Here is a 14529-nt window from a genome sequence, read left to right as displayed (position 1 = left end):
CGTACAAAAAGCTTATGTCTCTCAAATGTTGTACACAAATTTGTTTACATCCCTGCTAGTGAGCATTTCTCTTTTGCCAAGATAATCCATCCACCTGACAGATGTAGCATATCAAGAAGCTGATTAGACAGCATGATCATTACACAGGTGCATCTTGTGCTGGGGACAATAAAAAGCCACTCTAAAATGTGCAGTTTTGTCACACAACACAATGCCACAGATGTCTCAAGTTTTGAGGGAGTGTGCAATTGGCATGCTGACTGCAGGAATGTTCACCAGAGCTGTTGCCAGAGAATTGAATTTTCATTTCTCTAACATAAGCCACCTCCAACGTCGTTTTAGAGAATTTGGCATTAAGTCCAACCAGCCTCACAACCGCAGGCCATGTATATGGTGTCGTGGGTGAGCGATTTGCTGATGTCAACGTTGTGAACAGAGTGCCACATGGTGCCGGTGGGGTTATGGTATGGGCAGGCATAAGCTACGGACAACGAACACAATTGCATTTTATCAATGTCAATTTGAATGCACAGAGATACCATGATGAGATCCTGAGGCCCATTCTCCTGCCATTCATCCGCCGGCCTCACCTCATGTTTCAGCATGATAATGCACAGCCCCATGTCGCAAGGATCTGAACACAATTCCTGGAAGCTGAACATGTCCCAGATCTTCCATGGCCTTCATACTCACCAGACATGTCAACCATTGAGCATGTTTGGGATGTTCTGGATCGCCGTGTACAACAGAGTGTTCCAGTTCCTTTCAATATCCAGCAACTTCACACAGCCATTCAAGAGCAGTGGGACAACATTCCACAGGCCACAATCAACAGCCTGATCAACAGCCTGATGTGTCATGCTGCATGAGGCAAATGGTGGTCACACCAGATACTGACTGGTTTTCTGACCCACGCCTCTACTTTTTTGTAATGTATCTGTGACCAACAGATGCACACAGTGCATTCGGAAAGTATTCAGACCCCTTTTTTCCCACATTTTGTTACGTTACAGCCTTATTCTAAAATTGATTAAATGAAAAATGTTCCTCATCAATCTACACACAATACCCCAACAGGACAACGACACTAAGCACACAGCCAAGACAATTGAGGAGTGGCTTTGGGACAAGTTTCTGAATGTCCTTGAGTGCCCCAGCCAGAGCCAGGACTTGAACCCAATTAAATATCACTGGAGAGACCGGAAAATAGCTGTGCAGCGACGCTCCCCATCTAACCTGACAGAGCTTGAGAGGATCTGCAGAGAATAATGGGAGAAACTCCCCAAATACAGGTGTGCCAAGTTTGTAGCATCATATCCAAGAAGACTTGAGGCTGTAATCACTGCTAAAGGTGCTTCAACAAAGTATTGAGTAAAGGGTCTGAATACTTCTGTAAAATAAAAAACGACTAGTTTTTGCTGGGTCATTATGGGATATTGTGCGTAGATAGATGAGGGAAAAATAACTATTTAATACATTTTAGAATACGGCTGAAACGTAACAAAATATGGAAAAAGTCAAGGGGTCTGAATACTTTCCAAAGGCACTGTATTTGTATTCCTAGTCATGTGAAAGACATAGATTAGGGCCTAATGAATTGATTTCAATTGACTGATTTCCTTATATGAACTGTAACTCAGTAAAATCTTTGAAATTGTGCATGTTGCATTTATATTTTGGTTTAGTATAAATCACAGAATACTGAAATATAACAAAATGCTTGGCATACTGTAGAAACACCGTTTTTCGTCCATTGTTTTAAAAATAATCTTTATTAATTATGGAATTATGTTAATAACATTCAACCCATGAGGCCAAAGAAGGCCATTGACTGCAGGAAAGGGTTACATTACTTTATTTAGTTTTCCTGTGATAGGCAATAGACCTACACAAGGTTTTAAAAGCACATCAGAACAAGTGACTTCAGAACAAGTGAGCATTCAGCTAATTAACTGTCTCTGACGTAAATGTCCACAGTGAAGCGAGACAGACAGATTTAGCTTCACAACATTTGTAATATCGAGTTGAAGCATTACCTAATAAGAACATTAGAACAATGATAATGATGTCAATTTCTAAAAGGTCATTGGCTGTGTTCATGTCAACTGTCTGTGGCAACCCCCCAGGGCCCATGATGGTACAGTAGTAATCTACTGGTTTGGAAACAAGGGAAAGAAAAGGTGCGTACGAAATATCACACTTATCCCATTATAGTGCACTACTTCTGACCAGAGTCTTATGGGTCCTTGTCCATAGTGTACTACTTAGGGAATAGGGTGCCATTTGGAAACAGTGAAAGAGAGAGAAGCAGCAACTTCACAATGAGTCATTGATCTAACTAACAAGGCTAATTGGAAGCAATTATGTGGAATTAGGTACTGACTGAAGAGTTATTGACTTATAGTACAGACAGGTAGTATGGAGTACACACTGGATATCACTGAATCAGTAAAGAGAAACTAACAGTATGATATTCAGTTATGGATTCCCAAGTTAAACAGCGTTTGACATGCTTCGAAGTACGGTAATGGAATATTTTGAATTTTTTTTGTCACGATACTCGCCGGCGCGTCACTCTTCAGATAGTGTCTTGAACGCAAGAACAAAACGCAGCTTTTGGATATAACTATGGATTATTTGGAACCAAAACAACATTGGTTATTGAAGTAGAAGTCCTGGGAGTGCATTCTGACAAAGAACAGCAAAGGTAATCCAATTTTTCTTATAGTAAATCTGAGTTTGGTGAGTGCCAAACTTGGTGGGTGTCAAAATAGCTAGCCATGATAGCCGGGCTATCTACTCAGAATATTGCAAAATGTGCTTTCACCGAAAAGCTATTTTAAAATCGGACACCGCGATTGCATAAAGGAGTTCTGTATCTATAATTCTTAAAATAATTGTTATGTTTTTTGTGAACGTTTATCGTGAGTAATTTAGTAAATTCACCGGAAGTTTTCGGTGGGTATGCTAGTTCTGAACAAAACATGCTAATGTAAAAAGCTGGTTTTTGATATAAATATGAAATTGATTGAAAAAAACATGCATGTATTGTATAACATAATGTCCTAGGAGTGTCATCTGATGAAGATCATCAAAGGTTAGTGCTGCATTTAGCTGTGGTTTTGGTTTTTGTGACATTATATGCTAGCTTGAAAAATGGGTGTGTGATTATTTCTGGCTGGGTACTCTCTTGACATAATCTAATGTTTTGCTTTCGTTGTAAAGCCTTTTTGAAATCGGACAATGTGGTTCGATAAAGGAGAGTCTTGTCTTTAAAATGGTGTAAAATAGTCATATGTTTGAAAAATGGAAGTTTTAGCATTTTTTAGGTATTTGTAATCCGCGCCACGCTATAACATTGGATATTGGTGAGGCGTTCCGCTAGTCTAGATGTAAGAGGTTTTAAGACTGTTTTCAGGTTTGTTGAAAGATCAATATATTTAAAATTGAGAAGTGTCCTCAAACTGATGTTTCATTGTTTTATTTCTTAGTTAATCATTTATCACAGCATGTCTGTAGACCATCAAGTGTGCTGAACAGAACAGAGGTGCCATTTGCAAAGTGAAGGACAGTAGGATACTAGCAGTATCGTGACAGAAAAAAGGCAGATAAATGATCTCTCCTGGATTGTTTTCTGGGCTGTCATATTTGTTCAGAGACTTTCAGAGAGCCTGTTTCAGAGAGCCTGTTTCTCCAGGCTGCCATCACAGCTACTGTTCCAGCTGTCTGGAGACATTCTGGGATCAGAACAAATACAGTGCCTTGCAAAAGTATTCATCCCCCCCTGGAATTTTTCCTATTTTGTTGCATTACAACCTGTAATTTAAATGGATTTTATTTGGATTTCACGTAATGGACATAGACAAAATAGTCCAAATTGGTCAAATGAAAAAAATTACTTGATTCAAAAAATTCGAACAAATTTCAAATGAAAAAGTGATACATGCATATGTATTCACCCCCTTTACTATGAAGCCCACCAAAACTCATGGACCAGGCAAGGAGGGCATTAATCAGAGAGGCAACATAGAGACCAAAGATAATCCTGAAGGAGCTGCAAAGCTCCACAGCGAAGATTGGAGTATCTATCCGTAGGACCACTTTAAGCTGTACACTCCACAGAGCTGGGCTTTACGGAAGAGTGGCCAGAAAAAAAGCCATTGCTTAACCTCTCTAGGGTCGGCGGGACGAAATCGTCCCACCTACGTAACAGCCAGTAGAATCCTGTGGCGCGTTATTCAAATACCTTAGAAATGCTATTACTTCAATTTCTCAAACATATGACTATTTTACACCATTTTAAAGACAAGACTCTCGTTAATCTAACCACACTGTCCGATTTCAAAAAGGCTTTACAACGAAAACAAAACATTAGATTATGTCAGCAGAGTACCCAGCCAGAAATAATCAGACACCCATTTTTCAAGCTAGCATATAATGTCACAAAAACCCAGAAGACAGCTAAATGCAGCACTAACCTTTGATGATCTTCATCAGATGACAACCCTAGGACATTATGTTATACAATACATGCATGTTTTGTTCAATCAAGTTCATATTTATATCAAAAACCAGCTTTTTACATTAGCATGTGACGTTCAGAACTAGCATACCCCCCGCAAACTTCCGGTGAATTTACAAAAAATTTACTAAATTACTCACGATAAACGTTCACAAAAAGCATAACAATTATTTTAAGAATTATAGATACAGAACTCCTCTATGCACTCGATATGTCCGATTTTAAAATAGCTTTTCGGTGAAAGCACATTTTGCAATATTCTAAGTAGATAGCCCGGCATCACAGGGCTAGCTATTTAGATACCCAGCAAGTTTAGCCTTCACCAAACTCCGATTTACTATTAGAAAAGTTTGATTACCTTTGGTGTTCTTCGTCAGAATGCACTCCCAGGACTTCTACTTCAATAACAAATGTTGGTTTGGTCCCAAATAATCCATAGTTATATCCAAACAGCGGCGTTTTGTTCGTGCGTTCAGGACACTATCCGAAATGGTAAAGAAGGGTGATGAGCACGACGCATTTCGTGACAAAAAAATTCTAAATATTCCATTACCGTACTTCGAAGCATGTCAACCGCTGTTTAAAATACATTTTTATGCCATTTTTCTCATAAAAAAGCGATAATATTCCGACCGGGAATCTGCGTTTAGGTAAAAAGACGAAAGAAAATAAAGCACGGGGTCGACTCGTGCACGCGCCTAAGCCCATTGTCCTCTGATCGGCCACTTGCCAAAAGCGCAAATGTGTTTCAGCCTGGGGCTGCCTCGATATCATTCAGCTTTTTCCCGGGCTGTGAGAGCCTATGGGAGCCGTAGGAAGTGTCACGTTACAGCAAAGATCCTCAGTCTTCAATAAACAGAGACAAGAAGAACAAGATCTTGTCAGAGAGGGCACTTCCTGTAAGGAATCTTCTCAGGTTTTTGCCTGCCATATGAATTCTGTTATACTCACAGACACCATTCAAACAGTTTTAGAAACTTTAGGGTGTTTCTATCCAAAGCCAATAATTATATGCATATTCTAGTTACTGGGCAGGAGTAGTAACCAGATTAAATCGGGTACGTTTTTTATCCGGCCGTGTCAATACTGCCCCCTACCCCCAACAGGTTAAAGAAAAAAATAAGCCAACACGTTTTGTGTTTGCCAAAAGGCATGTGGGAGACTCCACAAACATATGGAAGAAGGTATTCTGGTCAGATCAGACTAAAATTGAGCTATTTGGCTGTCAAGAAAAATGCTATGTCTGGCGCAAACCCAACACCTTTCATCACCCCGAGAACACCATCCCATGCTGTGGGGAGGTTTTTCATCGGCAGGGACTGGAAAACTGGTCAGAATTGAAGGAATGATGGAAGGCGCTAAAGTCATGGAAATTCTTGAGGGAAACCTGTTTTAGTCTTCCAGAGATTTGAGACTGGGACGGAGTTTCACCTTCCAGCAGGACAATGACCCTAAGCATACTGCTAAAGCAACACTCGAGTGGTTTAAGGGGAAACATTTAAACGTCTTGGAATGGCCTAGTCAAAGCCCAGACCTCAATCCAATTAAGAATCTGTGGTATGACTTAAAGATTGCTGTACACCAGCGGAACCTATCCAACTTGAAGGAGCTGGAGCAGTTTTGCCTTGAAGAATGGCCAAAAATCCAAGTGGCTAGATGCGCCAAGCTTATAGAGACATACCACAAGAGACTGGCTCAAAAGGTGGCTCTACAAAGTATTGACTTTGGGGGGGGGGGGGGGAATAGTTATGCATGCTCAAGTTCTGCTTTTTGTCTTATTTATTGTTTGTTTCACAATAAAACATATTTTGTATCTTCAAAGTGGTAGGCATGTTGTGTAAATCAAATGATACAAACCCCCCAAAAATCAATTTTAATTCCAGGTTGTAAGGCAACAAAATAGGAAAAATGCCAAGGGGGTAAATACTTTCGCAAGCCACTGTACAAGAACTGTCTGGTCTGTAAGAGGAAATCTTCTAAGGAAGATTCACTTGATTCAAGATTCGCTGTAATTCACTTTTCATTGGAGAAGCTTCCTGACAAAGATTGAGGGAGAGATGGGAGTCCAGGGTAGAGTGTGAAGCGGGAAGGGGGATACTGTTTCAGAGGAAGGCATGTCTAGAATGTCTAGAATCAGATTTAGAGTCATTGCAGAACAGGCGGGACAAATGTAAAAACATTGAAAAGACGTACAATGAAATGCAATACTCCAAGAAACAGCTGCTATCCACAGAGACAGACCAGAGGTGAGTTTGAGAAGCTTCACCAGTTCCTGAGAGAGGTAGAGGAGGCCAGACTGGCAGCACTGAGGAAGGAAGAGGAGGAGAAGGGGAAGACGATTGCCAGAGAGATGAAGAACATTCAGGACCATATTTCTTCTCTCACAGAAAACATCACTGCTGTGAAACAAGAATTCCTGAAACGAGAGGTGCCATTTCTCAAGAGCTACAAACACACCCAGACATTCTCCAGAGCCCAGTACACACTGCCGGATCCACAGCTGGTCTCAGGAGCACTGATAGATGTGGCCAAATACCTGAGCAACCTGCAGTTCAGAGTCTGGGAGAATATGCAGGGGATTGTAGAATACACTCCAGTGATTCTGGACCCCAACACTGCTTCCCGCTGGCTCTCTCTGCCTGATGATCTGACCAGTGTGAGACATTTAGGCAAAAGGCAGCAGCTCCCTGACAACCCAGAGAGGAACACCATTTGCATCACAGTTCTGGGCTCTGAGGGGTTCAGCTCAGGAAAGCTCAGCTGGGAGGTGGAGGTGGGGGACCACCCTCACTGGTATACAGGTGTGGCCAAGGAGTCGATCAACAGGAACGGGGAAGCATCTGAAAACCCAGAGTATGCATACTGGGCTATGCACCAGAGTAGTGGTCAGTACTGGGCAGGACATGAGACCCTCACTCTGAAGAGGAGACCCCAGAGGATCAGATTACAGCTGGACTACAGACAGAGGGGTAATGTCACAACAGAATGAAGCTGTTATAGAATTATTTCAATATAGACCACATCCTGTAGCATGTGTAAAGGAAGTTATTTGACAGCTCAATATGATTTACTGCAGCTGTTGCATTGGGCAGTCCATACCACAACCATGTACCTTGAAACATTTTCTATATTATTATTTGTTTAATATACTTGCATGACTGTAGGCCTATTCTAACATTACATAGGCCTAGGCCTACAGACGATTACAATACATACAGATTGATTTTAATGTAGGCTATTGTTTGTAATGCATTGCCATTGCATTTTATATCTGTCATTGAAATAATTTGAATCTACATCATACCCCTTCCACCAAACACAAATAGCTTATTACATCTGCCCATGTTTGGAAGTACTGTACACACGGGTAGTTAAGCGCAGCGCCCAAACGAGGGCAGCGCTGAGCAGCTCTCGTCACAGGTCTTTGGAGCGCTTCACCATTTGCTGTCAAGCGCACTGGGTGAGGAACGATAGGGTACAGTAAGTAGATAGATAGTGGGATAGACGAGGTAAAGCAAGCCAACTTGGTCGCTCGCTCGCTCGCCTGCCTGCATTCCTTATCAAACCGAAACCTATCCGCTGCCGTACAAGTCTATCTTTGAATCGCCGCAGCTCAGAAAGAACACGCATATTTTGAGATAAAGTACATATCGCGCAGGAGGATCATATCAAGCGAAGGAGCAACCGTGAGAGAAGCACGAGATACGGAGACATGGCTGCGACAACCTGTACACGATTCACGGACGATTTTCAGCTATACGAAGAGCTGGGAAAGTAAGCTTATTTATTGTGGTTATTTGCATGAATGGGAATGTTTGACTGGCTGACTGTTGTCGTTAGTTTGCGTCAGGGAGCTGTGTTGTTACCGTTGTCTTTTTCAACAGCAGCGCAACTCTCTCTCAATTTCAATTTCAATTTAATAGGCTTTATTGGCATGGTAAACATATGCTTACATTACCAAAGCAAGTGAAATAGATAATAAACAAAGTGAAATAAACAATAAAAAAAGAACAGTAAACATTACACTAACAAAAGTTCCAAAATAATAAAGACATTTCAAATGTCTCACTCTCATTTCTCTCTCTCTCTATCTCTCTCACACACACTCACAATAAATGATTGTTCCCTGCGCTCTTTAAAAAAGTAGTCAAAACTATCCAAAAATGTATCCATACTCTAGGCACTGGACACTGGGCACTATAGCGCGTCGGTTGGCGAGCTACACCGCTCTCCAAATCGCCCCTCTCTCTCTCCCGGTCCGCTATCAGCAGGCAAAGCGACCCGGGAGACAGTGACATTTTGAGCGGTCGAAGAGCGGGGCGGCAGTTTGCCGTAAATAATGTGTAACTGGCCTTTTTCCCTTTATTCAGATTATGACCTCTCACTTTCGGTTATTTGAAAATTAAATAATCTCCAAAATATCGCTATTTTTAAAACAAGACATAGAAAGTTGGTTGCAATTTCAATTTAATCCACCAGAAAAGACAGAACAAATATTACAACAAATATTGTGTTTCAATTCCAATATACTAATGTTTTTTTTTTTAAACGTAGAATCTTTCTAAATGATATCATAAATAAAAATGGTGGAGTTCTGTCACACATGCAGCTAACAAAAATATATGGAAACGTCTCCTCTACCCAAAACTACAACCAACTAATTGCAGCATTTTTGCAAATATGAAAGAGGTAAGTGAAACGGGGGAAAAGTAAGTAACTTGTCTGTCGACCCTGCATTAAATACCAAAATTGGTTAAAGAAAATTGTGATAAATAAAAAAAAGTATACCAGTTTCAATTAAAGACCAAAAAATGGACAGCTGTGCAATATAGATGGCAAGATACAGTAGTTGGGAAGATATTTTCGATGTACCATTCCATGGAACATGGTTTATGAACTGATGCGCAAAAAAAGGGCGGATTCAAAACTCAGTTTTCCATTTAAATTATTATGCAACATTCTTGCAACCAATAGAATGTTATATACAGTATATGGGGCATACAACCATCCCAGCTCTTCATATTTTCTGCGAAGAGACAGATTCATTAGATCATTTGTTTTGGTACTGTCCAAATGTAGCTTGTTGATGGTCACATGTCCAGGAATGGCTGAACAAATGTAACATTTACCTGGAGCGAACATGCTGACCACACCGCTAGCGTAGCAAAAAACATTTGCACATACAGTTGAAGTCGGAAGTTTACATACACCTTAGCCAAATACATTTAAATTCAGTTTTTCACAATTCCTGACATTTAATCCTAGTAAAAATGTCCTGTCTTAGGTCAGTTAGGATCACCACTTTATTTTAAGAATGTGAAATGTCAGAATAATAGTAGAGAGAAGGATTTATTTCAGCTTTTATTTCTTTCATCACATTCCCAGTGGGTCAGAAGTTTACATACACTCAATTAGTATTTGGTAGCATTGCCTTTAAATTGTTTAACTTGGGTCAAACATTTCAGGTAGCCTTCCACAAGCTTCCCACAATAGGGTGGGTGAATTTTGGCCCATTCCTCCTGACAGAGCTAGCATAACTGAGTCAGGTTTGTAGGCCTCTTTGCTCGCTCGCACACGCGTTTTCAGTTCTGTCCACAAATGTTCCATATGATTGAGGTCAGGGCTTTATGATGGCCACTCCAGTACCTTGACTTTGTTGTCCTTAAGCCATTTTGCTACAACTTTGGAAGTATGCTTGGGGTACATTTGGAAGACCCATTTGTGACCTAGCTTTAACTTCCTGACTGATGTCTTGAGATGTTGCTTCAATATATCCACATCATTTTCCTGCCTCGTGATGCCATCTATTTTGTGAAGTGCACCAGTCCCTCCTGCAGCGAAGCACCCCCACAACATGATGCTGCCACCCCCATGCTTCAAGGTTGGATGGTGTTCTTCAGCTTGCAAGCCTCCCCCTTTTTCCTCCAAACATAACGATGGTCATTATGGCCAAACAGTTCTATTTTTGTTTCATCAGACCAGAAGACATTTCTCCAAAAAGTACGATCTTTGTCCCCATGTGCAGTTGCAAACCGTCGTCTGGCTTTTTTGTGGCGGTTTTGGAGCAGTGGCTTCTTCCTTGCTTAGCGGCCTTTCAGGTTATGTCGATATAGGACTCGTTTTACTGTGGATATGGATACTTTGGTACCTGTTTCCTCTAGCATCTTCACAAGGTCCTTTGCTGTTGTTCTGGGATTGATTTGCACTTTTCACACCAAAGTACGTTCATCTCTAGGAGACAGAACGCGTCTCCTTCCTGAGCGGTATGACGGCTGCGTGGTCCCATGGTGTTTATACTTGCGTACTATTGTTTGTACAGATGAACGTGGTACTGTCAGGCATTTGGAAATTGCTCCCAAGAGTGACCCAGACTTGTGGAGGTCTACAATTTTTTTTTCTGAGGTCTTGGCTGATTTCTTTTGATTTTCCCATGATGTCAAGCAAAGAGGCACTGAGTTTGAAGGTAGGCCTTGTAATATATCCACAGGTACACCTCCAATTGACTCAAATGATGTCAATTAGCCTATCAGAAGCTTCTAAAGCCATGACATAATTTTCTGGAATTTTCCAAGCTGTTTAAAGGCACAGTCAACTTAGTGTATGTAAACTTCTGACCCACTGGAATTGTGATACAGTGAATTATAAGTGAAATAATCTGTCTGTAAACAATTGTTGGAAGAGTTTGTCACGCTCTGACCTAGGAGAGCTGTGTTTTCTCTGTTTAGCTAGGCCAGGGTGTGATATGTGGGTGGGCATTCTATGTTTTTGTTTCTGTGTTTTGGCCGGGTATGGTTTCCAATCAGAGGCAGCTGTCTATCGTTGTCTCTGATTGGAAGCCATACTTAGGCAGCCTGTTTTTCCCTGTGTTTTCGTGGGATCTTATTTTTGTGCAGCTGTGTTTGTGCAGCCCCAGAACGTCACATTTGTTTCAGATTCACCTGTTTATTGTTTTGTTCGAGTTCACAAATAAAATATGTGGAACCACTGGCACGCTGCGCCTTGGCTAATTTATGACAGGGAATTCGAAGACAGCACTCGTGACAGAAGATCCCACCAAAAGAAAGCCAAGCAGCGTGCGCTCACCAAGAAGACGAGCAGGACCAAGCAGTGTGGATCAGAGGACTGGACCTGGGAAGAGATCCTGGATGGGGCAGGACCTTGGACAAGGCCGGGAGAGTATCGCCGCCCGCCGGAGGAGATAGAGGCAGCGAAGGCGGAACGGCGATACTGGGAAGAACGGCCAAGAGAGCTACAGGAGCCCGAGAGGCAGCACACGGGTAGATTGGCTAAGGCGGGTTTAAGACCTAAGCCAACTCCCCGTGCTTACCGTGGGGAGCGAGTGACTGTACAAGCACCGTGTTATGCGGTGGTGTGCACAGTGTCACCCATGCGCACTCACAGCCCGGTGCGCTCGGTGCAAGCTCCTCACCGTTGTCATGCTAAGGTTGGCACTCAGCCAGCTTGGAGTATGCCCGCTCAGCATTCCTGCCCTCCAGTGCGCCTCCAGAGCCCAGTACGTCCTGTGCCTGCTCCGCGAACTCTCCTTCCAGTGCGCCACCATAGCCCAGTACGTCCTGTGCAAGCTCCTCGCACTCTTCCTCCAGTGCGCCTCCGGAGCCCAGTACGTCCTGTGCCTGCTTCTCGCACTCTTCCTCCAGTGCGCCTCCAGAGCCCAGTACGTCCTGTGCATGCTCCTCGCACTCTTCCTCCAGTGCGCCTCCAGAGCCGAGTACGTCCTGTGCATGCTCCTCGCACTCTTCCTCCAGTGTGCCTCCAGAGCCCAGTACGTCCTGTGCCTGCTCCTCGCACTCTTCCTCCAGTGCGCCTCCATAGCCCAGTGCGTCCTGTGCCTGGTTCTCACACTCTTCCTCCAGTACGCCTCCATAGCCCAGTATGGCCGGTGCCTGCTTTGAGCACTCGGTCCTCAGTGCGTCTCCCCAGTCCGGTGAGACCTGTTCCAGCTCCACGAATAAAGCCTCCAGTGATAATCTATGGTCCGAAGCCTGTAGAGATGATCCATGGCACGAAGCCTCTAGTGATGATCCATGACCCGGAGCCTGTAGGGATGTTCCATGGCACGAAGCCTCCAGAGGTAATCCATGGCCCGGAGCCTGTAGAGATAATCCATGGCAAGAAGCCTGTAGGGATTATCTATGGTCCGGTGCCTGTAGGGATAATCCATGGCACGAAGCCTGTAGGGATAATCCATGGCCCGGCACCTGTAGAGATGATCCATGGCATGAAGCCTCCAGTGATAATCCAGGGCACGGAACCTGTATTGATGATCCAAGGCATGGAGCTTGCAACAACGGTCCCTAGTCCGGAACCTACAACGACGCTCTCCAGTCCGGAGCCTTCGGCGACGCTTCTCAGTCCGGAGCCTCCAGCGACGCTTCTTAGCCCGGAGCCTCCAGTGACGCTCCTCAGTCCGGAGCCTCCAGTGACGCTCCTCAGCCCGGAGCCTCCAGTGACGCTTCTGAGCCCGGAGCCTCCAGCGATGCTCCTCAATCCGGAGCCTCCAGCGACGCTCCTCAGTCCGGAGCCTCCAGCGATGCTCCCCAGTCCGGAGCCTCCAGCGACAGTCTGCAGCCCAGAGTCTTCAACGGCGGTCTGCAGCCCGGAGCCTCCAGTGACGCTCCTCAGTCCGGAGCCTCCAGCGAAGCTCCCCAGTCCGGAGCCTCCAGCGACGCTCTCCAGTCCGGAGCCTCCAGCGACGCTCTCCAGTCCGGAGCCTCCAGCGACGGTCTGCAGCCCAGAGTCTTCAACGGCGGTCTGCAGCCCAGAGTCTTCAACGGTGGTCTGCAGCCCAGAGACTTCAACGGCGGTCTGCAGCCCAGAGTCTTCAACGGCGGTCTGCAGCCCAGAGTCTTCAGCGGCGGCCTTCAGCCCAGAGTCTTCAGCAGCGGTTGGCGTTCCAAAGCCTCCAGCGATGATCCACGGTCTGGTTCCTCCAGACACACAGAAGCGGGAGGATCAGTGAGCGGGGGTGGGGGGGGGGGGTGCTACGCCCGGAACCAGAGCCGCCGCCAATTATAGATGCCCACCCGGACCCTCCCCAATAGCTTCAGGTTTGCAGCCGGGAGTCCGCACCTTTGGGGGGGTACTGTCATGCTCTGACCTAGGAGAGCTGTGTTTTCTCTGTTTAGCTAGGCCAGGGTGTGATAGGTGGGTGGGCATTCTATGTTTTTGTTTCTATGTTTTGGCCGGGTATGGTTTCCAATCAGAGGCAGCTTTCTATCGTTGTCTCTGATTGGAAGCCATACTTAGACAGCCTGTTTTTCCCTGTGTTTTCGTGGGATCTTGTTTTTGTGCAGCTGTGTTTGTGCAGCCCCAGAACGTCACGTTTGTTTCACTTTCAGCTGTTTATTGTTTTGTTCGAGTTCACAAATAAAATATGTGGAACTACCGGCACGCTGCGCCTTGGCTAATTTATGACAGGGAATTCGAAGACAGCACTCGTGACAGAGTTACTTGTGTCATGCACAAAGTAGATGTCCTAACCGACTTGCCAAAACTATAGTTTGTTAACAAGAAATTTGTGGAGTGGTTGAAAAACGAGTTTAAATGACTCCAACCTAAGTGTATGTAAACTTCCAACTTCAACTGTAGATGTTATCCAGTCATTTCACCCACACTGCTCGCGTGCCTCTAAAACAGAAATAGGTTATATTTGTGACGCTCAGTGCGCTGCGAGTCCAGCCTCTCCCGTCTCCTCATTGGTTTTTAAGAGCATATACCCACGTGGGTGATTGAAAGATGAACTGACATCCACACTCCAGTCGGTTGTAGTAATGTATCGGAAAGTTGGTTGCCAACCACCATATAAAGTCAAAAGAAGTATCAAAAAGAAGCCTGAGGAAGGAGGAGAGATGACATGAAAGGAATTCCGTTTTATGGATTAATTGTCGGAGTAGAGGACCTTGTGCATTTCAGGTAAAATAACAACCCAATGTTTATATCCCAGCAAGCTCGCTAGCTAAATTTCCATAAATGTTTAATGCTTTTTG

General features: G+C 44.1%; 1 protein-coding gene and 1 pseudogene across 15 annotated transcripts in view; both read left to right on the top strand.

Moving 5' to 3' along the window:
• The first annotated feature begins 6270 nt into the window (after positions 1-6270).
• Positions 6271-7511, top strand: LOC106570799 (zinc-binding protein A33-like; annotated as a pseudogene).
• A 434-nt stretch (positions 7512-7945) lies between these two features.
• The window catches only part of LOC100195738 (calcium/calmodulin-dependent protein kinase type II subunit beta), a 222652-nt gene continuing 216068 nt past the window's right edge, over positions 7946-14529 (top strand). For 9 of the 15 annotated variants that reach the window (XM_045695306.2, XM_045695305.2, XM_045695303.2 and 6 more), the window contains exon 1: positions 7947-8296. In XM_045695306.2, coding sequence (XP_045551262.1) covers positions 8235-8296 — 62 coding nt within the window. In that variant the 5' untranslated portion in view covers positions 7947-8234. Of the gene's footprint in view, positions 8297-14529 lie in introns of all 15 variants that reach the window. The other 6 variants (XM_045695285.2, XM_045695280.2, XM_045695278.2 and 3 more) reach the window with 2 other exon arrangements.

The sequence above is a fragment of the Salmo salar genome, chromosome 15 (genome assembly GCF_965601325.2).
Source record: "Salmo salar chromosome 15, fSalSal1, whole genome shotgun sequence".
In the NCBI taxonomy this organism is placed as follows: domain Eukaryota; kingdom Metazoa; phylum Chordata; class Actinopteri; order Salmoniformes; family Salmonidae; genus Salmo; species Salmo salar.
Note: the sequence above shows the minus strand (reverse complement) of the source record. Positions and strands in the feature narration are given on the sequence as shown.